The sequence below is a fragment of the Elephas maximus genome, chromosome 11 (genome assembly GCF_024166365.1).
Source record: "Elephas maximus indicus isolate mEleMax1 chromosome 11, mEleMax1 primary haplotype, whole genome shotgun sequence".
Classification (NCBI taxonomy): Eukaryota; Metazoa; Chordata; class Mammalia; order Proboscidea; family Elephantidae; genus Elephas; species Elephas maximus.
The window spans coordinates 104,042,489-104,067,175 of record NC_064829.1 but is presented as its reverse complement, the minus strand read 5'-3'; the positions used below and the strand labels follow the sequence as shown (position 1 = coordinate 104,067,175).

General features: G+C 47.9%; 1 protein-coding gene across 2 annotated transcripts; it reads right to left on the bottom strand.

Moving 5' to 3' along the window:
* GPR4 (G protein-coupled receptor 4) lies at window positions 1-21,338 on the bottom strand. 2 transcript variants are annotated; one of them, XM_049899990.1, is made up of 2 exons: window positions 21,251-21,338; window positions 1-3,675 (listed from the first exon to the last, which is right to left on the bottom strand). In XM_049899990.1, exon 2 carries the CDS (start codon window positions 2,672-2,674, stop codon window positions 1,586-1,588), a length of 1,089 nt encoding a protein of 362 aa, XP_049755947.1. In that variant the 5' UTR covers window positions 2,675-3,675; window positions 21,251-21,338; the 3' UTR covers window positions 1-1,585. The 2 variants fall into 2 exon arrangements, with proteins under 2 accessions (XP_049755947.1, XP_049755948.1); XM_049899991.1 differs by having other exon boundaries at window positions 1-2,839.
* Window positions 21,339-24,687: the final 3,349 nt, after the last annotated feature.

The following is a 24,687-nucleotide window of genomic DNA, read 5'->3' as shown; positions in this document are numbered from 1 at the left end:
CCTGGAATACTCTTCCCCCAGGAGCCACATGGCTGACCCCTCACCTCCATCAGATCTTTGCTCTCATGTTACCTTCTGAGTCAAATGTCACCTCCTCTTCCCTGTGCTGCTTATCTAGATCAGACTCTGTCCCCTCAACCAGCTTTGTTTTACCCCATTACACTAATCAGTTCCAAACATTATTTTTCTTTTATTCTTTTTATGAGTTCTGTGAGGGCAGAGCTGGTGCTGTCTTGGTCACAGTGTTGTTTCCCCACAACGCACAGCACAGGGGCAGGCAGACAGTAGATACAGGTACCAAATAAATCTCTGTCAAATGAATGAATAAATACCCTTCCTCTTTCTCCTGAGCTCCCTTCCCACGCTGGCCCGGCTCCACCCTCCTCCAGGTAGCCTGCCCTAGTTGCCTTCTCACAGACCCTGACGTTCTCCCTCTTCATCCTCTCCATCCTGACTTGGAGAATGCAGCTCTCTCCACCACATAACTGGGAGCTTCCCACAGGCAAAAATGAGCCTTCTACACTCAGCAGCCTTCTCCTCCCACGGTCCCATTGAGTTGCAGACTTCTGCCCTCCTTTGGAAATAATCCGAACTGTCATGGATTCAATTGTGTCCCCAAAAAATGTGTGTCAACTTGGCTAAGCCATGATTCCCAGAATTGTATGGCTGTCCTCCATTTTGTGAATCTGATGTGATTTTCCTATGTGTTGTAAATCCTAATTTCTATGATATTAATGAGGCAGGATTAGAGGCAGTTATGTTCATGAAGCAGGACTCAATCTACAGGATTAGGTTGTATCTTGAGTCAATCTATTTTGTGATATAAAATAGAATGGAGCAGAGAGGATAGGGACCTCATACCACCAAGAAAGCACAGGGAGTGAGCATGTCCTTTGGACCCGGGGCCCATACACTCAGAAGCTCCTACACTAAGGGAAGATAAATGACAAGGTCCTTCCTCAAAAACCAACAGAGAGAAAAAGCCTTCCCCGGGAGCTGGTGCCCTGAATTTGGACTTCTAGTCTCCTAAACTGTGAGAGAATAAATTTGTTTGTGAAAGCCATCCACTTCTCGTATTTCTGTTATAGCAGCAGTAGATAGCTAAGACACTGCCTTTCTTCGATTTTTGTCTTTATCTAATGGAAACCAAATATCCAAATATTTGACTCAATTTACTTGTCCCCTCCTCCAGGAAGCCATCTTTGATCCACAGGCTGGGACATATGTCCCCTTGGACTCTTCCAGCCCCCTGGGCTCCTTGTCCCAGCGCTGACCACTCAGGTGAGGAGTCTGGCCCCCACCACTGGACTGAGCCCCCCAAGGGCAGGGCCGGGCTGTCTCAGTCACCACTGTTGCCAGCAGCGCCCAGCACAGGGCCAGGCACAGTGAAACTGAATTGTTAGGGGGCCATGGTGGCTTCATTTCCCCAATACAAAGATCACAGTTAACCAGTGAAAACACCAACCTCATTCTTTTCCTAGTTTCGTGTATTCTCATGAATATTAACACTGCATTATTTACATATAATTTGCATACACACGACCAGGAGGAAAGGGACGGCCCATGGAATAAGACTTAAGGGTGCTCACTGTGCCAGTGGCTGCAGCATCTTCAGCTGCACCTGGTCCCCCTGGGTGGGGGATGCTGTCGCCCACCCCGCCAAGGCCCTGGCCATGCTGTTCCTCTTGGACGAGAGCGGGGTCTCCAGGGTCAGCGAGACGTTAGCCATCTCCTGAGGCTTGTTGCTGGCCAGGAAGCGGAGCAGGTTGTGCAGGGCCTTGGCCACGTCGCTGCGGGCGCCCTCGTTGACCAGGCAGTAGAGGATAGGGTCGGCCACGCAGTTGAGGCTGGTGAAGGCCAGCGAGCTGTGGTACGCCGAGAAGATTCGCTCCTCGAAGCCGCAGTCCCAGGGGCGGCCCAGGTAGACAGCGCTGCGCGAGAGCAGGAGCACGTGGTAGGGCGCGAAGCAGACCAGCACGATGGCGATGAGGCTCAGCGCCAGGCGCTTGATCTTGGCCTTCTCCTGGCGCTCGGTGGACACGCTGCCCCGCACGGCCCTCAGGATGCCGCAGTACGACAGCAGCATGAGGGCCCAGGGGAAGAGGAAGCCCACAAAGACGCGGTAGAGGTTCATCCAAGCCACCCAGCCCTCCATGGGGAACTTCTCGAAGCAGAAGGTGTGGTTGTAGCGGTCCCGGAAGAGCTCATCATGGAACAGGGGCGCCGAGTTAGCGCCCAGCTCGGTGGCCCAGACCACGGAGCTCACGGCCACGGCCGTCTTGACGCGGCGCAGGCGGGCAAAGCGCAGCGGGTGGGCCACGGCCAGGTAGCGGTCCACGGAGATGCAGCAGAGGAAGGCGATGCTGATGTAGATGTTGGTGTAGAAGACGAACCCGAAGAGCTTGCAGGAGCCGGGGCCGTGGATCCAGTTGTCATGGTGCAGGAAGTAGTCGACCCACAGCGGCAGCGTGCAGATGTACAGCAGGTCGGCGATGCTGAGGTTCATCAGGTAGACGCCCAGCTCGTTGCGCTGCCGCACCTGGCGGTAGGCCGCCCACAAAGCCAGGCAGTTGGTGGGCAGCCCCACGCCGATGACGAAGATGTAGAGGAAAGGCGGGAAGAGGTGGTCCACACGGGAGTCCACATGGCAGCCCTCCCACGTGCCGTTGCCCATCGTCGAGGCAAGTCCACTGGCCCACCGGGGCGGTAGGGACTCAGAGGGCTGGAGGCCATCGGACCCCCTGAGCCCCCTCCTCGGAGGCTCAGGGGAACGTAGCGGGAGGCAGGCCCCGGGATGGAGATGAGGTTGACGGTGAACCGTGAGGCAAGCAAGGCAGGGCTTGAGAAGGAAAAGGGAGAGGAGGGACGAAGTTATAGCAAGAGGGAGATTTGGGGGATGGTGGGATTAATGAAGAAACCCCGGTGGTGTAGTGGTTAACTGCTACGGCTGTTAACCAAAAGGTTGGCAGTTCGAATCCTCCAGGTGCTCCTTGGAAACCCTGTGGGGCAGTTCTATTCTGTACTGTGTCCTGTAGGGTCGCTATGAGTCGGAAATGAGTCGATGGCAATGGGTTTTTTTTTGTTTGGTTTGGTTTGGGATTAATGAAGAAGTTTGTCAAAGGTGTTTTTCAGAGATCCAATCAAAGTATACGTGAGGGAGTAATGAAGTAATCCAAAAAGTGGCCAAGGGGAGTGTTTCTAGAGGGGATGAAGGTATCAGTGGGACAGTGTTGAGGGGAAGGTATTTGTAGAGGTGCTAGGAAGTAAGTGTGACCACATTGCAGTAATGGTGGGATGGGGTGTTCTAGACACTCCTGGAAATACACAGAGCGGTGTTGAGATAGACTCCAGTTGGGGAGTGTTGAAAAGACCTGGCAATGCAGGTGGGGGTGCTGGGATTTCCAGTAAGAAATAAGGAAATAAAGTAACGGATGAGAAGATTGAGGTAAAAGAGGCCACAAGAGAGAGGTAGGTAGGGGTTGGGGGAGGGGCTCAGTCTGAGGAAAGTGGGAAGGGTTTTTGGAAACAGGAAGGAGGTGAGCAAGGGCTAGCTAGCTCACAGGATGGGGTGGGGTGCTTGAAAGGGAACAGGGGTGGGGCTCCGGTTTGTCCTGGTGGGGGCTGGGATGAGGTGGCCCCACCCCACAGCCCAGGTCAAAGCTGACTTCACGGTGCCTGTGGGGAGAGAGGACAGTGGTGAGGGGAGTCATGGCCTCTCCAGCTCCCTTCTCCCCACACCCGTCTCTGTAATTCCTGCAGGCTGCCTCCAGTGATACCCCAAGGAGGCAGTTAAGCCGCATCACAAGCAACAGCTCTCTGAAAATCCAGGTTGTGGATGCTAAAAACAAAACCCGACTCAGATTTTAGAATGTTCTTCCAGGAACCATGTAAAATTGGCAACGGCATCCTGCTTTGGGGAATGTTAAACTAGTCCAACCCTGTCATTTCATACGCAGGGAGAAAGGGCCCAGAGAGGCTGGGTCACTCCCCTCAAAGACACACAGCAAGGCAGTGACAGAACCCAGGCTGGGACCAGCCTCCCACTCCTAACCTAGGGTACGCCATTCTTGATAATGATGACGATGGTGATAATAACAGCTAACCCACTGCTCTCAAGTCGACTTCAATTTATTCCAACCTCATGTGTGTCAGAGGGGAACTATACTCCATAGGGTTTTTTCTTTTTTTTGTCAATTCAGCTTTTTACAGGTGTACAACTTATTGAAAGCAATTACAATAATTAGTAAGCACCCTTCCCTCCCGCCCCTGGTAACCACTAATAAACTTTTTCTCTATACATTTGTCTTTTTGTATAAGTGAGGTCATACAATATTTGTCCTTTTGTGATTCACTTATTTCACTCAGCGTAATGTCTTCCAGCTCCATCCGTGTTGTAGCATGTATCAAGACTTCGTTTCTCCTACTGGCTAAGTAGTATTCCATCGTATGTATGTACCACATTTTATCTATTCATCTGTTGATGGGCATTTAGGTTGTTTCCACCTTTTGGCTAATGTGAATAGTGCTGCAGTGAACATTGGTTAAAAAGCCTCTGTTTGAGTCTCTGCTTTCAAGTCTTTTGCATATATACCTAGGAATGGAATTGCTGGGTCACACGGTAGTTCTGTTCCACAGTTGGTCCCTGGCCTTGTTCTGACTGATGATATTGAGCTTTTCCATCATCTCTTTCCACAGTTGTAGTCAATTTGATTCCTGTGTATTCCATCTGGCGAGGTCCACTTGTATAGCTGCTGTTTTTGTTGGTGAAAAACTGTATTTGCAATGAAGAAGTTGTTGGTCTTACAAGATTCTATCATATGATCTCCAGCATTGTTTCTATCACCAAGGCCATATTTTCTAACTAATATTCCTTCTTTGTTTCCAACTTTTGCATTCCATCAATTGCTCATATGCAAGTTCAAGCTGAAGCTGAAGAAAATTAGAAGAAGTCCACGAGAACCAAAGTATGACCCTGAGTATATTCCACCTGAATGTAGAGGCCATCTCAAGAATAGATTTGCCTCATTAAACACTAATGACCAAAGGCCAGATAAGTTATGGAATGACATCAAGGACATTATACATGAAGAAAGCAAGAAGTCATTAAAAATACAGGAAAGAAGAAAAGACCAAAATGGTTGTCAGAAGATACTTTGAAACTTGCTCTTGAAAGTAGAATAGCTACAGCAAAAGGGAGAAATGATGAAGTAAAAGAGCTAAACAAAAGATGTCAAAGGGCGGCTCAAGAAGACAACGTAAAGTATTGTAATGAAATGTGCAAAGACCTAGAGTTAGAAAACCAAAGGAAAGAACACACTCAGCATTTCTGAAGCTGAAAGAACTGAAGAGATAAGGCAAGCCTCAAGTTGCAATATTGAAGGATTCTATGGGTAAAATACTAAAACAACGCAGGAAGCATCACAGGAAGCTGGACGGAATACAGAGTCTCTGTACCAAAAATAACTGGTTGATGTTCAGACATTTCAGGAGGTACCATATGATCAAGAACCGATGCTACTGACGGAAGAAGGCCAAGTTGCACTGAAGGCATTCTTTCCATTGGGAGGATTTCCCTTCATCTCTGCCCTTCAGGGAAGTCCCAGAAAGGGGCTGTAGTGTTGCTGCTGTCCACTTTCAAGTGGTGGCTGCATATCGCGTGGAACCATCTGTGAACCAGGCACGAGTTTCCTTTTCTTCAGTCAACTGATCATAAGGCTATAGGTGCAGATTGTGAGATGGAAGGTAATGTGACGGGAATGGAGACCATAGGCATTTGGGCCACTTCCTCATGCAACTTACTTGTACCTTCAGGTCCTGCTCTGGTCCGATCTCATATATACCACTTCCATTTAATGATAGAGTGCTGCTGTGCACATCCAACTTTATGACTCTGTGGGTCATACAACACCTACTTCATGATGGGCAGCTCAGGACGCATGGTGACTTGGTGTTCTGTGGTTAAGCATTCAGTCTCTACTAAGGCCCAGTAATAAGCCAAAAGTTGTTTTTCAAAAGGAGAGTAGTTACCTGCAGAGGATGGCAGGACTTTGCTTCAAAATCCTAAGGGTCTGTGCTGTGTTTCATCACTGGGGGGCCTGCCAAGGACTCCAAACAGCATCTGTATCTGCCAATGACACTGCGAGCACCATTGGATCAGCTGGATAATATGGCCCAAGTGGCAGAGTGGCTTGCATGGCAGCCTGAACCTGTTGTAGAGCCTTGTCTTGTTCTGGGCCCCACACAAATCTAGCAGCTTTTTGAGTCACTTGATAAACAGGCCAGAATAGCACATCCAAATGAAGACTGTGTTGCCTCCAAAATCCAACAAGGCCCACTAGGCATCGTGCCTCCTTTTTAGTTGTGGGAGAAGCCAGATGCAATAACTTATCACTCACTTTAGAAGGAATATCTTGACATGCCCCCACACCATTGGACCCCTAGAAATTTCATTGAGGTGGAAGGTGCCTGAATTTTGGGGGGATTAATTTTCCACCCTCTAGCACACAGATGTTTTACCAATAAGTCCAGAATCATGGATACTTCTTCCTAACTAGGTCCAATCAGCATAATATCATCAATGTAACGAAACAGTGTGATGTCTTGTGGAAGGGAAAGTCGATCGAGGTCCCTGCAGACTAAATTATGACATAGCTCTGAGGTAGGCAACTGAAGGTGTATTGCTGGCCTTGCCAGCTGAAGGAAAACTGTTTCCTTCAAAACAGGCATGAAGAAAAAGGCATTAGCCAGATCAATAACTGCATACCAGGTTTCAGGAGTTGTATTAATTTGCTCAACCAATGAAACTACATCTGGACCAGCAGTTGCAATTGAAGTTACCACCTGGTTAAGTTTTCAGTAATCTACTGTTATCCTTCAAGATCTATCTGTTTTTTGCACAAGCCAAATAGGCGAGTTGAATGAGGATGTGGTGGGAATCACCACCCTGGCATCCTTCAAGTCCTTGATGGTGGCAGTAATCTCTGCAATCCCTCCAGGAATGTGGTATTGCTTTTGGTTTGCTATTTTCCTAGGTACGCGCTGTTCTAATGGCTTTCACTTGGCTTTTGTGCTATCGTAATAGCCCTTACTCCATTTGTCAGGGATCCAATGTGGGGGTTCTGTCAGTTGCTGAGTATATCTACTCCAATTATGCATTCTGGAACTGGGGAAATTACTACAGGATGGGTTTGGGACACACTTCACCTACTGTGAGATGGACATGAGCCAAGGCTCCATTAATAACCTGACCTCCATATGCCCCCACTGACTGGTCGGCCACAGTGACATTTTGGGTCTCCTGGAATTAATGTCATTTCAGAGCCAGCATCCAGTAATCCCGGAAATGTCTGATTGTTTCCTTTTCCCCAGTGAATAGTAACTCTCATAAAAGGCTGTGGATCCCTTTGAGGAATGCTGGAAGAGAGATTAACAGTATAAGTTTTTGGCAGCGTGTTAGAGTCTTTCCTCAAGGGGACCTGGCCTCCCCTTCATTCAAGGGGTTGTAGGTCTTTAAACTCACTCAAGTCTGGGAATTGATTGAGGGACTTTGACTCATTCTGGCTGCTGTTCACCTGACCTAGAATTCATCTGTTTGTACAGATCAAGTCAATATTAGTAGATTTCCTATCTATTTCACTCCTAGGGACACCATGACTAAGTAGCCAATGCCGTAAGTCCATATGAGTCAGACTATTCTGATTACTGCTTTGACTCCGCTGTCCATTACTGTAACCACACCCACCTTGTCTTTGTTGATTGAGTGCAGCCGCTTGGCCCCTACTACCAAGGGATCCAGTCAACCCCATTGTAGTTAGGTGTCTCAATTCAGTTAGGGCAGTTCCCACTGTCAAATCTGGCTTAGAAAAAATAGCAATCATAGCAGTCTTCAAGGATGCTGGGGCTTCCTTCACAAATTTGTTCCTCACAGTTGTGGTAAAAGGTGTGTCCTCTGGGCATTCCATGTGTGGGTCTGGGGGTCTAACCTGATAAGTCCACTGTAGCATGCCAATTTCCCCAAACCTTTGGATATCTTCTTCTATAGTATATCAAGGCAGATCTGTACTTCAACTTAATTTAGTGTAGGCCACCATGTAATCCATGCTTCAGCAACCCAACCAAATAAACCATTAGATCCTTTCTTAACTTTTCGAGCTGAAACATTGAATGAAGAATCTGTGCTTAGTGAGACCATATCAATAAACTCAGACTGATCCATCTTCATGTTCCTTGCACTATTTTCCCACACCTTTAATATCCATTCCCACACATATCCCCCAGGTTTCTGTTTGTACATATTAGAAAAGTCAAACAGTTCTTTTGGAGTGTAGTGTACCTCCCCCTGGGTCATGCTTTGCACTACACCTTTTGGGGCTCACTGAGACTTAGGTCTAGTTATAGGTCTAGAGGCCAAAATCAGTAGTGGGGATATGTTCTGAGAACTTTCTGCATTGTCTTTTACAAGCATCTGCCTCAGGTGATGCTCCAGGCAATGACTTAGACAAGGACTCTTTAGAGGCAGCTGGGCTAGAGATAATCTCATTAGGTGGGAGTGGAGGGGTTAATGGTTTTACTGGGCCAGATGCTTTAGCAGACAAACATGGAGTAATCTCTTCAGATGGAAGTGACAGAGCTGGTGCTGTTGGGAGGAGAGACTCAACAAAATTTAGGGGCTCACTGTCTCCAGTTTCCTGATTATCTGCCCATATGTCCCCATCTCACGTTTCAGGATCCCATTCCTTCTCAATCAATGCTCTCGCTTTAACTTCAGACACCTCTCAAGATTAGCAGTTGAACTGGTGTTGCAATTCAGCCACTCTTAGCATAAGACTCCGGGGTTGGCTTTTGGCAACATCAGCGGTGTTACTACAAGAAATAAGGCTTTCTTTCAAAGCACAAGTGGAAACATTGTGGTGGTTTATGCAGTGCTTCAGCTTTGACTCTGAAGCCTGAGCGTATCTCTTTCTTTCACCAGTTTGTCAAGTGAAAGTAGGACCAACCACCCAGCTTCCTTATACTTCTCATTCTGACAAAATTGTAGAAAGGTATCACACATGCAATCACCCAGAGCCTCGTCTTTCACCAATACCTGATCTATCGGTGTTGATATTTTGCGTATTTGTATTGCCACTCATGCCATGGATTAGCAGTGCCCTCTTTACTACTGGAAGCAGAGTCATTAACATCTTTAAGACTAAACAGACTTCAGAACAAATTTTAAAAACTCATCCTCACAATTTTGTTTCCCTAGAACCACTCTCAGTACCAAATGTCTTAGGCTGGGTTATCTAGAGAAGCAAAACCAGTAAAGCATATAAATATATAGAGAGAGAGATTTATATGAAGGAAATGGCTCACAAGCTTGTAGAGGGTGGAATGTCCTAAGTCCATCGGTCAAGATAGAGGCTTCTCCTGATTCTCGTAGCCTCAGGGGCTGGCGAGCCCAAGATCAGCAGGTCAGAGAGAAGGGCTCTTGCTTGTAGGCTGCGAAGATCGATGAATCCCAAGATCAGCAGCAAGACTGCAGGTGAGCTGCTAGCTCAAGTCCCAAGAACCAGAGGTTGGACACACAGGAGTCAGCTGCAGGATGCGACAGGAGCAAAAAGCCCCCAAGCCTTGCCAGAATGCCTGCTTATATTCAATGCAGGCCACATGCCCAAGGAAACTCCCTTTCAACTGATTGGCTACTCACAGCAGATCCCATCATGGGGGTGATCACATAGCAAATCTCAACAAGGAAGTGATCACAATATTATTCGACTGCCAAAACACTGAGAATCATGGCCCAGCCAAGCTGACACACAATCTTAACCTATCACACAACAGAATGCAGAAATTATCAAACAATATCATTAATATCACACACAAGTAAAATTTTGCTGAAGATCATCCAAAAGCAGTTGCAGCAGTACAATGACAAGCAACTGCCAGAAATTCAAGCCAGATCAGAAGAGATGTGGAATGAGGGATATCATTACCGACGTCAGATGGACCCTGTTTGGAAGTAGAGAAAACCAGAAAGATGTTTACCTGTTTTTAATTGACTATGCAAAGGCATTTGACTGTGTGAATCATTACAAATTATGGACAACATTGTGAGGAATTGGAATTCCAGAACACTTAACTGTGCTCACGCAGAACCTGTACATAGACCAAGAGGCAGCCGTTCAAACAAAACAAGGGGATTTACTAAACCAAAACCAAACCCATTGCTGTTGAGTTGATTCTGACTCACAGCAACCCTACAGGACAGAGTAGTACTGCCCCATGGGATTTCCAAGGAGTGGCTGGTGGATTCAAACTGCCAATCCTGTGCCACCAGGGCTCCAAGGGAATACTGCATGGTTTAAAATTAGGAAAGGTGTGTGTCAGGATTGTTTCCTTTCACCATACCTATTCAGTCTGTATGCTGAGCAAATAATCAGAGAAACTGGACTGCATGAAGAAGCACAGGGCATCAGGATTGGAGGAAGACTCATTAACAACCTGCGTTATGCAGATGACACAACCTTGCTTGCTGAAAGTAAAGAGGACTTGAAGCTGTTATTAATGAAGATCAAAGACTACAGCCTTCAGTATGGATTGTACCTTAACATAAAGAAAACAAAAATTCTCACAACTGGATCAGTAAGCAACATCGTGATAAACAGAGAAAAGGTTGAAGTTTTCAAGGGTTTCATTTTACTTGGATCCATAGTCAACACCCAGTCAAGAAATCAAACAATGGCCCATCAATAGACGAATGGATAAACAAATTACGGTATGTTCACACAATGGAATACTATGCAACGATAAAGAACAATGAATCTGTGAAACATAATGTGGATGAATCTGAAAGGCATTATGCTGAGTGAAATTAGTCAGTCACAAAATGACAAATATTGTATAAGACAAATATTATAAGAACTCAAGAAATGGTTTAAACACAGAAGAAAACATTCTTTCACAGTTAGGAGGGTGGGGAGGGAGGGAGAAGGGAATTCACTAACTAGACAGTAGACAAGAATTATCTTAGATGAAGGGAAGGACAACACACAATACAGGGGAAGTCAGCACAACTGGACTAAACCAAAAGCTAAGAAGTTTCCTGAATACAACCAAACACTTCAAGGGACAGAGTAGCAGGGGCAGGAGTCTGGGGACCATGGTTTCAGGGGACATCCAGGTCAACTGGCATAACAAAGTATATTAAGAAAATGTTCTGCATCCCACTTTGGCAAGTGGTGTCTGGGGTCTTAAAAGCTAGGGAGTCGCCATCTATAAGATGCATCAACTTGTCCCAACTCACCTGGGGCAAAGGAGAAAGAAGATCATCAACGACATGAGGAAAATATGAGCCTGAGAGACAGAAAGGGTCACATAGACCAGAGACTCCACTAGCGTGAGACCAGAACTAGATGGTGCCTGTTTACTACCAATGACCGCCCTGACAGAGAACACAACAGAGAGTCCCCGACAGTGCAGGAGAAAAGTGGAATGCAGAACTCAAATTCTAGTAAAAAGACCAGACTTAATGGTCTGACTCAGACTGGAGGGACCCTTGAAGACATGGCCCCCGGACTCTCTGTTAGCCCAGAACTGAAACCATTCCCGAAGCCAACTCTTCACGCAAAGAATAGACCGATCTGTAAGACATAAGATGATACTCGTGAAGGGAGTGCTTCTTAGCTTAGGTAGATACATGAGACTAAATGGGCAGCTCCTGTCTGGAAGCGAGATGAGAAGGCAAAAAGGGACAGGAGCCAGTTGAATGGACAGGGGAAAATCTGGGGTGGAAAAGAGGAGTGTGCTGTCATATTACAGGGAGAGCAACTAGGGTCACATAACAATTTGTGTATAAATTTTTGTATGAGAAAATAACTTGAACTATAAACTTTCACCTAAGCACAATAAAAAAAAAAAATATCCCCCCCCAAGAAGAAAACAAATAACACATTGCACTGGGCAAATGTGCTGCAAAAGACCTCTTTAAGGTGTTAAAAAAACAAAGATATCACTTTAAGAACTAAGGTGCTCCTGATCCAAGCCATGGTATCTTCAGTCACCTCACACACACGCATAAGCTGAACAATGAATTAAAAAGACCAAAGAAGAATTGATGCCTTTAATTATGGTGTTGGTGAAGAACTTTGAATATACCATGGACTACCAGAAGAATGAACAAATTTTTCTTGGAAGAAGTACAGCCAGAAGGCTCCTTAGAAGCAAGGATTGTGAGACTTCATCTCACTTCCTTTGGACATGTTATCAGGAGGGACCAGTCCCTTGAGATGGACATCATGCTTGGTAAAATACAAGGTTAGCGAAAAAGATGAAGACCCTTGTCTTAGTTTTCTAGTGATGCTACAACAGAAACACCACAAGTGGATAGCTTCAACAAAGAGAAATTCATTCGCTCACTGTCTAGGAGGCCAGAAGTCCAAGTTCAGGGCACCAGCTCTAGGAGAAGCCTCTCTCTCTCCGTCAGCTCTGGGGAAAGGTCCCTGTCATCAATCTTCCTCTGGTCTAGGAAATTCTCAGCGCAGGGACCCCCAGTCCAAAAGACACACTCTGCTCCCAGTGCTACTTTCTTGGTGGTATGCGGTCCCCTTGTCTCTCTGCTGCTTCTCTCTTTTATATCTCAAAAGAAATTGACTCAAGGCACATCCTAATCTTGGTAAATGAGTCCTGCCTCATTAACATAACTGCCTCTAATCCTGCCTTATTAACATCGTCGAGGCAGGATTTAAAACATGTAGGAAAATCACATCAGATGACAAAATGGTGGACAATCACACAACACTGGGAATTATGGCCTATCCAAGTTGACACACATTTTGGAGGGACACAATTCAATCCATAACAACCCTCAATGAAATGGATTGACACGGTGGCTGTAACAATGGGCTCAAACATAGCAACGATTGTTAGAATGGCGCAGGACCGGGCAGTGTTTCGTTCAGTTGTACATAAAGTGGCTATGAATCAAACCGACTTGACAGCACTTAACAAGAACAAAACGGTAGTTCAAGTTTTAGTTTTTGGAGGTACTGCCACACTGTTTTCCACAAAGGCTGTACCATTTTGCATTTACACCAGCAATGGGCTCCACAGGGTTTTCAATGGCTGTTGTCTTATGCAAGAAGTTGCTGGGTGGCACAAAGAGTTAAGTCCTTGATGACTAGCTGAAAGGTTGGAGGTTTGAACCCACTCTGAGACACCTCAGAAGACAGGCCTGACAACCGGCTTCTGAAAGGTCACAGCCTTGAAAATCCTATACAGCAGTTTTACTCTGCACGCACTGGGTTGCCATGAGTCAGCATCGACTCAATGGCAACTAACAAAAACACAGCAATCTTACATAGGTAGATTGCCAGGCCTTTCTTCTGCAGCACTGCTGGGTGGAGTCAAACCACCTCGTGGTTAGTAGCTAAGTGCAAAGTGTTTGTACCACCCAGGGACCTAATAACAGCTAAAGATAGCACAAATGGTTAAATGCTGGGCTACTAACTGAAAGATTGATGGTTTAAATCTCCCCATGGGGCACCTAGGAAGAAAGACCTGGCAATCCAGTTCCAACAGGTCACAGCCCTTGAAAATCCTATGGGGCACAGTTCTTTGAAACACACAGGGTTGTCACAAGCTGGAATCGACTGGAAAGCTGGCAACTGGTTGATTATGTACCAGGGAGTCCTGGGTGGTGCAAACGATTAATCCACCAGACTGCTAACCAAAAGGTTGGAGGTTGCAGTCCACCCATAGATGCCTCAGAAGAAAGGCCTGGCAATCTATTTTTTTAAAAATCAGCCATCGAAAATCCTATGGAGCTCAGTTCTACTCTGACACACATGGGATCACCGTGAGTAGGAATCCACTTTTCAGCAACTGGTTCATCTGGTTTTAAGCACCTTCATGAGTACTAATTCATTACATTTCCAAGCACTCTATGAGGAAGGCAATGTTATCTGACAAGCAACAAAACTGAGGCACAGAGCTGCTAGGAGACCTGTCCAAGGTCCTGACAACTGGAAGGGAAACGCCTCTTACCCCTTTTCTCCAGTGAGTGCTTCAGATTCACCCAAGAATAACTGGAGGCAAAAAGGCCTCAGGCTGACAGCACAGCCTGGGAATGGCAGCTGCAGGGCCCCGGGGCAATGGAATGGCAGGAGGAACTGGAAGCTTGGTCAAGGCCAGGAAGCAAGGGGAAGCCCTAGAGCCAAGGCCATTAGTCCCCTCTCTCGGGAACACCTCCTTCACTGCCTTTTCCCTCCCTCTGACATCCCCAAGTGAGAACCTTGAGCCTGTTACCCACTTTGGTCTTGGGTAGACCAGCATAGGACAAAGGACAGCAACAACAGATCAAGCCCCTGACTATCGCCAGCCCCAGAAAGAAGAGGAATGAAGTCCTGAATCAGGGTCAGACTCATTTAGGGTTTGCATGCATTTGGTTTTTCTGGCTGCAAAACTTTTTTTTTTTAAACAAGATCCTAACTGCGAAAAAGGGAAGCTGCTCTGTGCTCGGGATGAAATGAAGTGAGGGTAGGGAGGTCACCTCTGAAAAATCTCCAAGACACACTTTGAACACCACTGGTTGGGTCTGTTGGACAGATGAGGAAACCAAGGCCCAGAGAGGGGAAGGGATGAGCCCAAGGTCACACAGCAGGCCAATGGGAACCTCCCAGATGCCTTAGCACCTTTCCAGGGGCAAGTCCTGTTGGTTCGCCCTCCAAAATACAATGAAACCGGTGAGAGCCAGAGCTTGCTAGGACTGCCCTGTTTTTCCAGGTCTCGCAAGTTTTCTGCCTTCGACACGGTGCAGTCTAAACCACTTTTCTATCACCTCTTTTCGTGGAAAATATTTGCATTTTCCTTCTCTGACAGGTTTCCACCTTACACAGGTTTTGGCTTTCGCAGGTTTTACTGTAAATCCTGAAGCATGAACTCCTCTCTGAAAACGCTACCTCTGCCTGCTCTGTGCACCATCACTTGTCACTGGGACTGTTGCAGTAGCATGTACAACTGCTTCCATGGCTGCAACTCCAGCTTCCTCCAACTCTTTTCCCACATGGCAGCCAAAGATCTTTTTTAACATGGAAATCAGTCTGCACAGCTTCTCTGCTTGGAACCCTCCAATTTTTCCCAATTTGGGGAAAATCCAAATTCCTTGCCCTAAGCAACAAAGGTCTACCAGACCTGGTCTGGGCAACCTATCCAACCTTTTCCCCCACCTCCCCTTCCCCGCCTCACCTCCCTTTCCCCTACCTCACCTCCCTTTCCCCTACCTCACAAGCTCAAGGTCAATGACCATCTTTCCAGCCTCAAAACCTTTGCACTTGCTGTCCTCTCTGCCTGGAATGCTCTTCCTTCAGACCTTCTTATGACTACCTCCTTCACTTTCTCAGAGAGGAACCCTCTAGCCCAATCATGACCCTGTCCTCACATCACCCTGTATCTTGTTTGTGTCTGTCTGTCTAGAATAGGAGTTCCAGGAGGCAAGGACATTACGTGTCTTGCTGTTAACTACTGCTATGGATTGACTTGTGACCCCCAAAAAGATATGCTGAAGTCCTAACCCCTGAGAATGTAGCCTTTGGAAATAGAGTTTTTGGAGATGTTATCAGTTAACACGAAGGTAATATCGGTTAAGTTAAACCACTCTAATAGAATGGGCCCTAATGCAATATGAATGGTGTCTTTATAAAAGAGGAGAGACACCACACAGAGGGAAAATGGCCATGTGACAATGGAGCCAGAGATTGGAGTGATGTTATCTACAAGCCAAGGATCACCTGCCGTCACTAGAAGCCAGGAGAGAAGCCTGGAACAGATTCTGCCTCAGAACTCAGAATGAGTCAACACGGCCGACACCCTCTACAGAAATGGAAGGAGCCCTGGTGGTGCAGTGGTTAAGGCAACTGACTGCTAACCAAAAGGTCGGAGATTCCAAACCACCAGAGGCTCCGATGGAGAAAGATGTGGCAATCTGATTCCGCAGAGATTTACAGCCTTGGAAACCCTATGGGGTCACTATGAGTCGGATTCGACTTGTTGGCAATGGTAAGCCTCTAGAACTGTGAGACAATAAATTTCTTTTCTGACATCTGTCACCATGAAGTTGATTCCAACTCTTGGAGACCCCATGTTTTACAGAGTAGAACTAATCCACAGGGCTTTCTTGGCCATCTCTAGGTGGTCCAAATGGTTAGGCACTCAACTGCTAGCTTACAGGTAGGTGGTTCAAACACACCTAGAGGCTCCTCAAAAGACAATCCTGGCAATCTGCTTCCAAAAGGTCCCAACCTTGAAAACCCTACAGAGCAGTTCTATTCTGCACACATGGGGTCCCCCTGAGTTAGAATCAACTCGAGAGCAACTAACAACAAATGTCTTTCTTCCAAGGCGCTGCTGGGTGGGTTCGAACTGCCAACCTTTCAGGTTAGCAGCTGAGATCAAACTTCTGGGCCACCCAGGGAATAAGATACCCAATTTGTGGTACTTTGTTGCAGCTGCCTTAGGAAAATAATACAACTGCTGTATCCCCAGCACCCAGGCATAGAGTAGGTGCTCAATAAATGACTGTAGGCTGAAGCTATTCCCAGAAGCTTTGCTGAGGCCAGAGGTGGAGCAGGAACAGGTTCGTTGAACGCTGGATGCCTTCTGCACTGGCCAGCCCCCCCCTCCCCCCGCCCAGAGCAGGTCCTGACTCATAGTCCCCCTTGAGAGAGCACCAGCCCCCACTTCAGGCTCAAACGAGTCCCAGCAGGGGTCCCAGGAAAGAGGTGGGGAGGGGAAACCAACTGCAAAGGGCAGGATCTATCCGCTTTATAAATGGCTTGGAAAGGTCAGGGTGGAGTCCTGCTTAGTAAGTCCTATCCCCCGTGGAGTCCTCTGTGACAGAGGTGCCTCCCCCACCACACACAGAGGCTGCTGGGTCCACTGCAGGTGGGATGGGTGGGAATTTGCTCCCAGCGGGAGGAAAGGTGGAGTAAAGAGCAATCCAGACCCTGCCTTGGAATCACAACCCTCACCCACACCAGCCAGTTGCTGTCCAGTTGACTCTGACTGACCGCAACCCCATGTGTGGCACAGCAGAGCTGTGCTCCATAGGGTTCTCAGGGGCTGATTTTTTTTTTCAGAAGTAGATCACCAGACCTTTCTTGTGAGGCACCCCTGGGTAGACTTGGACCTCCAGCCTTTCAGTTAGCAGCCGAGCATGTTAACCATTTGCACCACCCAGACCAAGCCACTCAAAAGCCTCTCCCTCCCTCCCCGTCTCTTGGTGCCCCCCAATCTCTGCCCCGCAGTCTCCTGCTCTCTCTGTCCCTTGGTTCCCCCGGACCTCTGCCCCTTGGTCTCCCCCTCCCTCCTCTTGTTACACTGCGGGAATTACTTCTCCTTCAGGAGCCTTAGTTTCCCTTTCTGCATAAAGGGGGACACAACCTTTACACTAATCACAACCCAGATATGAAAATCCTTGATAGAGCGTGATGTCATCTAGGAAGTGTACAGTATTGGAACAATAATTATTGTTCACGGGCACTGGAAGCTGAGACTAGAAATGAACCAACTGGGAGTTCCCTATGCCCCACCCTCTGGTGACCCCCAGGGCTCAGCTGAGGCTGGAGTGGACTGGGCAGGCCAGAGACTCATTTCCCACAGCCAGAGGAAATACACTTCCCATTGCTAATTTCCTCAGGGGGGAACCAGTCAGCGCACCCTGCACCCCTCCTTCCTATCCCTGCTCCACAAGCCACCTGCCTCAGGGGAAGCTGGGCAGGAGGGGAGGGCGCTCAGATGACCCTCCCTTCTCCCCCCACCACAGAACCCCTGCCCCAAGGCAGCACAGGAATGTCAGACTTTCAGAATTCCACAACGCCACAGGCCCAAATGTCATGATAGGGGGCGCCAGGCTATTTCTGGACTTTCCTGATACCTATGGGGAAACTGAGGCTGAGGTCTCATGCTGTGTGAAGACTGGGCAGTGGGCAGGTTTCCTGCCCTTCTTGAAGAGCTTCCCCTTCCTGGAATCTATTCTCTCCTCATCCCTTCCATGCCTGTCATTTTTCTGTTTTTTTTGGGTGGAAGGGAAGTGGGGAGAGTCTCAGACCCCTCTCTGGTTGAGGTCTAAGTTCCCTCCCTTATGTACGTAGGCTTTGTTGGTGGTGAACCCTCAAATCTCACAGCCCACAAAAAAGATTCTCCTGTCCCACAGGCTCCCCTTCTTAGGCACTGATGGCCCCTCCCAGGAGGGCAGGGAACAGAGAAAAGCCCAAGTGCAAAGTGATAAGGAGGGGGGACAGGAAGGACCAGTCAGACCCTGGCCCCCCATTTCAGGCCTCAGCTCCTCAGGCCAGAAAAGTCCCTGAAGCCACCAGGCCGATTCTGCCCCCCTTCCCCCCTCTCTGCAGGCTCCCGCTTCTCCCCTCCCCAGCAGCCCCAGGGGACCGGCCAGCTCCGGTCTGGGTCTGCTCATTAGGGACGAAATGTGATCACCAAGCCTGCCTCATTCCCCACCTGGTGCTCTGGCGGCCAGCTGGCAGAAACCAGGGGGCAGTAGGGCTGCCCCCAACTGCCCTGCTGGGCCTCAGTTTCCCCATTTCTACAGAGGGAGTCTCTGTTCTTTCTACAAGGCCGCACCACCCAGAAGGAAAGCTAGCTAGGGTCCTCCTTCTCCACGACCCCTCCGATGTTCTAGATTCTACTGTCCTAAAATCCTCAGGTTCTAATGTTGGTTCAGTTCGTGGTTTGACATCCTATTATTATAACGTTCTAGCGCTCTACCTTTCTTCCATTCTATTATTATTATCCTATGCGCTTACCCTTTTAAGTTTCCAATATTCTAGGAGTCTCACATTCCAGGATTTGAAAGTTCTATTGTTAGAACGCTCTATAATTTTTTTTTAACATTCTATGACTTTCATAATCTATTATTAAACCCTCAGTGATTATTAACTTTGCCCAGCAAACACCGGTACGTATTTCTCTTTTCTTTTTGACACAAATGGGAACACACTCTACGCATGGTGAACCTCACTTCTTTTTTCCCCCTTATCCTCTTCTGTTTTTTCACATTCCAGCAGCCTGAACTTCTAAGATGGCGCAGAGTTTTAAGATCCTAAGGATTCACAGAAGAAGCCTAGGTGGTGCAATGGCTTAGAGCTAGGCTGCTAACGGGAAGGTTGGAGGTTCAAACCCACCAGCTGCTCCACGGGAGAAAAGACCTGGTGATGTGCTCCTTTAAAGATTACAGCCTTGGAAACCCTATGGGACAGTTCTACTCTGTTCTATAGGGTCCCTATGAGTAGACACACAACAAGAACAACAAGGATTCACAGAGGGGGGCCCAGGGTCAGACCCCTCTACCTGGCCCCAAGTTCTCAATGCTTGGGAAGGGGCCACATTTGAAGCCCAGGCTGTCTCCCTACCCCTTCCGAGCAGGCTGGCCTCACCCCTCCCAGCTCACACCAGCTGAGTTATTATTTGTCTAGACACAAACCAAATTATAGGCCCTGTCCCGAGGGAGCAGTGGGCTTTGTGGGGAAGGTCAGGAGACAGAGGCCAGAGTTAACCCCTGGCCCCCGCCACCTCCCCTCCTCTCTTCCCTCCTTCCCTGGAACTCCCCGCCTTCTACCCAAACCAACTCTTGCCCCCTCTACCCTCCCCGCCCCACCATGTTTTGAGAACTATTTTCTCTTCTCTGCTTCTGAAACTCTCCCTTCTGGATCCCAGCCATTTCTACTCATTCTGGCATACTTCCTCACTGTGAAGACCTCCTTCGCCAAATTAATCCAACTCTGTGGAGGCAAAAGAAGCCAAATCACTGGATTTTGGGCTTCTGTGAATTGGAGTCCCAAGCCCCAGCCTGGCACAGACTCACAGCTGCGACCTTTGTTCTCCAAGCCTCAGTTTCCCCACCTGGAAAATGGAGGGTGTGGCCAAGACAGCTCCACAAGTCTTTTCTAAGCTGTTAACAAACACTGAAAACTGCCAAAATTCCAACCCTCAAAGCTTTTTGGATTGCAGGATTTGATTATCCCTAAGACTTTGATTTGAAGCTTGGTGTATTCCCAGTTCTTTTCTCTGCTCATTCTCACATCCCTCGGTTCTTCCATTCAAAGACATCACATTCAAGAGGTCTTGATTTTATGAGTCCCAGAGTTCAGGAGCTTCCCCACATCAGCCTGTCTCCTACTGGGGTTCCCTTCACAGAAAAGAAAGCCTCCCATCCCCATGCCAAACCTGAAGACAAGTTCACCCAGGGACAGGCTGGGAAGGGAGAAGCCCTTTTGATGGGTTCAGGAGGAGCAGGGCTGGTGGTGGGCCTGGGAGGGGGTGTTGGGGGGCATGACCCCCTCATCTCCATCAGTGTCAACAATGTACACGAGGACCAATGTATACACAATGGGCAAGGCCCCGTCCCCCCAAAACCACTGCTTCACAGAAATTCTAGAGCCGTACCTCAGCCTGGTTTGGGGGTGTGTCCAGTTCAAGAGGAGAGGGGCAAGGCAGGAAGGAGTTAACCAGTGACCCAGACAAATCCTGGAAGGGAGGAAGTGGCTGGTGACAGGGGGAGAGGAAGTCCACCCCCTAGCCCGGAATTCCTGAAATTGGAGGGTGGGGTGAGTGCGACTTGGGGAGCAGTGGGGTGGCTCTGTGAGGGGGGAGCTGGTGTTACAGTGCTGCTCAGAGTTCACCTGCCCCAAGTGGCCACCACCTTGCCCCCTACCTGGCCCATAAGCAGCCCCCCAGCTCGGAGGAAATTTCTGGGATGCAGAGGATTTGGAGGAAGACAAGGCTGAATGGAGGTGGAAGAAGAGAGTTTAAAATAGGAAGAGAGAAAGAGATGGAGAAATATAAAGAGAGAGAGGAAGGGTGAGGGCAGGGAGACACGGAGACAGAGCAGCGACATCCACAGAGGTTGAGAGTTGGAAACTGACAGAGGTAGAGAGGCTAACAGAGAGAGAGAAGAAATAGACAGATCCGGATGGCGAGGCAGAGATAACCCAGGCAGAGACGCGCAGAGATACAGAAGTAGAGACATACCCCGCGTCAGAGAGACCATGGGCAGAGACATCCGGAGACAGAGGCAGAGACACAGTCAGCCGCCAGGGACCCGAGGCACAGAGAGAGACTGGGAGGCCAGACCAGCGAGGATCGGGGACGCTGACGGCGCGGGAGACTGAGGCAGCTTCCGAGGGACGGCAGGAGGGGCTGCCGCAGACGGCCAGATGGCGGGGGCTGCGGCCGGACGGCCGACGGGCAGCCAAGTGCCTACCTGCGCGCGGCAGCTGGACGGGGCGGGCGGAGCGCCTCTCCCTGCTGCGAAGAGCTCTGGACCGGCGGCGCTGGGACCCGGCGGGCGCCCCCGCGGGGCAGGATGAGGGCGACTCCTCCAGGCCCTAGGGCTTTAGCCTCCAGCCCAGGCCCCGCCCCACCTGGACCCGCCCCCATTAACCCCTTCTTTGCCGCTCGCCCTCTGCCCCTTTCACTAAACGCTTCTTGTACTGGAAAATCCTCAACCCTTCAAAGTCCCTAGCCGGAACCCTCCCACCTCATTAACCGTTTTGCTCATCCTCACTCCAACCCCACACCTCCAACTTTATTAAGCCTTTGCTATGAGGGAAGCGGAGTCCTGGTGGCGCAGTGGTTAAGCTGTTAGCCATAAGATCAGCGGTTCGATTTCACGAGCCCTTCTTGGAAACCCTATGGGGCAGTTCTACTCTGTCTTATAGGGTCTCTATGAATTGGTATCCACTCCAGGGCAACGGGTTTGGTGTTTTGTTGTTTTTTTTTTTTTAGTTTTATGAGGGAGGAGTCCCTGGGTGGTACAAACGGTTAACGCGCTCCGCTAACCAAAAGGTTGGAGGTTTCTGTCCATCCGGAGGTGGCTCAGAAGAAAGGCCTGGCGAGCTTCTCCAAAAAAAATAACCATTGAAAACCCTATGGAGCACAGCTCTACTCTGACACAATAGGAGCCGACTGCGTGGCAACTTGTTATGGCGGAGAGGAGCGTCCCCAGTGACTCTCCTTGGGCTGAGCTACTTCCTCCCTTCGAAGGCTCCAGGCCTAAGTCATTCTGGTCGTTGCGTGCCCCCCTCCAGGGAAAAAACAAAGGAGTTTATTAAGCCCACACCCCCCACCATCATGGCCACCACTGCAAGTGGCCCTGAGGCTTCCAAGTCCATGGGCCCTGAAGCCCTGCCCCTTAACAGTGACTTCACCTCTCTGAACCTCAGTTTCCTCTTCTGTCAAATGGGGTCACTCATAGTCATTTCTCTCGGGGGTGTCATTTTACAGCATAAATGCTATCAAGTCTGTGAAACATGCCACCTGCCTCAACACTTCCCATTTCTTCTCCTGGCTTTACTTGTCTCCACAGTGCTTGCTGCCACCTAACATTCCTTACATCACACTTATTTTCTCTAATTATCCGCCTCCTTTTTTTTTTCACTAGAATGTGAGCTCTGCTTTTGCACGTGACTGGTTCACTGCTGTGTCTGTTTCCCAGAAGACTGCTTGGCGCACACACAAAAAAAAGTTGCAGTGGAGCCAACTCCAACTTATAGCAAGCCTATAGGCCAGAGTAGAACTGCCCCACAGGGTTTCCAAGGAGTGGCTGGTGGATTTGAGCTGCCGACCTTTTGGTTAGCAGCCAAGCTCTTAACCATTGCACCACCATGGCTTCACTTGGCACACAGTAGGTGTGAAATACACATAGTTTTCAAGGAGTGAGTAAATGAAAGGTAAGTGCTCCAAAAATAGTCACTTATTTTTCTGATTTATTACTATGGCCTTCATAAATTGATCACAAGAATTTATTATTGATGAAAGTACTTGGGAGAGACCCAGCATATAGCCCTCAAAAAATGACAGCTATTAGGAAGGCTTTGATTAAAGATCCTATAGAAGAATCCTGATCAAAAAGGCATGGGCAATGAGGAACACAATTTCAGGTTTTCATAGAATCCAGACTTTCTGGAGCCACTGAGGCTAGATGACTCCCTCCCTGCAAACTACTGTTCTGAGATAACCTTTAAACCTTAAACTGAAACTATCCCCTGAAGTCTTCTCTAATCAAAACAACAGCATGATTAGTAAAGAATGTCAGCCTTTACTGTGTTCTTTTAAATTATCTCTAAGTGATCAAACTGACAACAGCAACTAGAAAGGCTAGATGAGAAACTTAGCAGGGCAGTGAGTTTATACTAATGGTGGAATAATAAGTTGGAAAAGGACATCAAGAATGACTGCACAACTTGAAGAATGTAATCAAAATCACTCAACTGTACATGTAGAAACTGTTGAATTGGTGTAATGTTTTGCTGTGTATATTTTCTCCCCTCAAAAGAAAAAATTTCTTTTACATGATAGCTACTAGGTTCACAGATTCTTTTCTAGTAATTTTCTTTAAATAAAAGTAAAAATGCCTAGATCTTACGTGAACACTACAATGGGTTGTGACAAACATATACACCCGTATAACTGACATCCAAATCAAGGTATAGAACATTCCATCACCCCCAGAAAATTGTTTTGTGCCCCTTTCCAGGCAGTATTTACACTTCACAGGGGCAACTCTCTTCTTTCTTTTTTAATTGTAGTAAATATATATGTAACAAAATATCCGCTATTTCAACATTCTTCACGTGTACAATTCGGTGACATTAATTATGTTTATCATGTTACTCAGCATGACAATCACCCCTTTTTAATGTTTCCATCAACCTCAACAGAAGCTCAGCGGCTCCTAAGCAATGACTCTACCTATTCCCCTCCCTGCTGCCTGCCCCTGGTAACCATTAGTAAATTTTGGTCTTCTTCTTTCTCTTTTTACCAGAGATTAGTTTTTCCTATTCTACAACGTCGTATAAATGAAATCAAACTTTTTTTTTTAAGTACCTATTATTTTAATCATTTGCTGTGTGACCTTGGAGAAGTGACCTCCACTCTGAACCATATTACCTCCTTTCTCTCAAGACTCTTGAGGGAAACAGAGAGAGAAGAGAGTTAGCCAAGTGGCCTGAAACACAGGCAGAAATAAAGGCCTTTTCCTTCAACCCTTCTTCAAGGTGGGCAGTCAGGGACAGCTCCAACGGGAGGTCTCATCATGAGGACCTTAAATGCATTGCCTTTGAGTCAATTCCAACTCATGACCACCCATGTGTCACAGAGTAGAACTGTGCTCCATTGGGTTTTCTTGGCTGTACTTTTTACGAAAGCCTTTCTTCCACAGAGCCACTGGGTAGGTTTGAACCACCAACCTTTAGGTTAGCAGCCAATCACAAACTGTTTGCGCCACCAAGGCTCCAGCCATGAGGACTTTAACCACCCCCCGCCCCCTCAAATAACCCCGTATAAGTCCTAACAGCTTCAAGACAAGCCCCCTACACGTTCCTGTTGTCAGCCTATTGGAGTGGCATCACTAGGGGAGTCCAGGGGTGTGGAAGCAACTGGGTAACGCTCGCAGAGAGGGTGACACCAAAATGACTGTCCATAAATTTCTGTGCAGTGTCTCAGGAGAAATTTATTATTTTTTATAAAAATATCCCTGTAGTTAGTTATAACAATAAAAACATTTTTTGTAAGCCCAGCTTACATGTATCAATACACCCACAAGGCTAAAACTCTATGCTAATTTACTTTTTGAACCTTCCAATGTGCTCTGGTCAGGGCTGTCACTGTTACCCAGTTACAGCGAGGCTTCTGATCGTG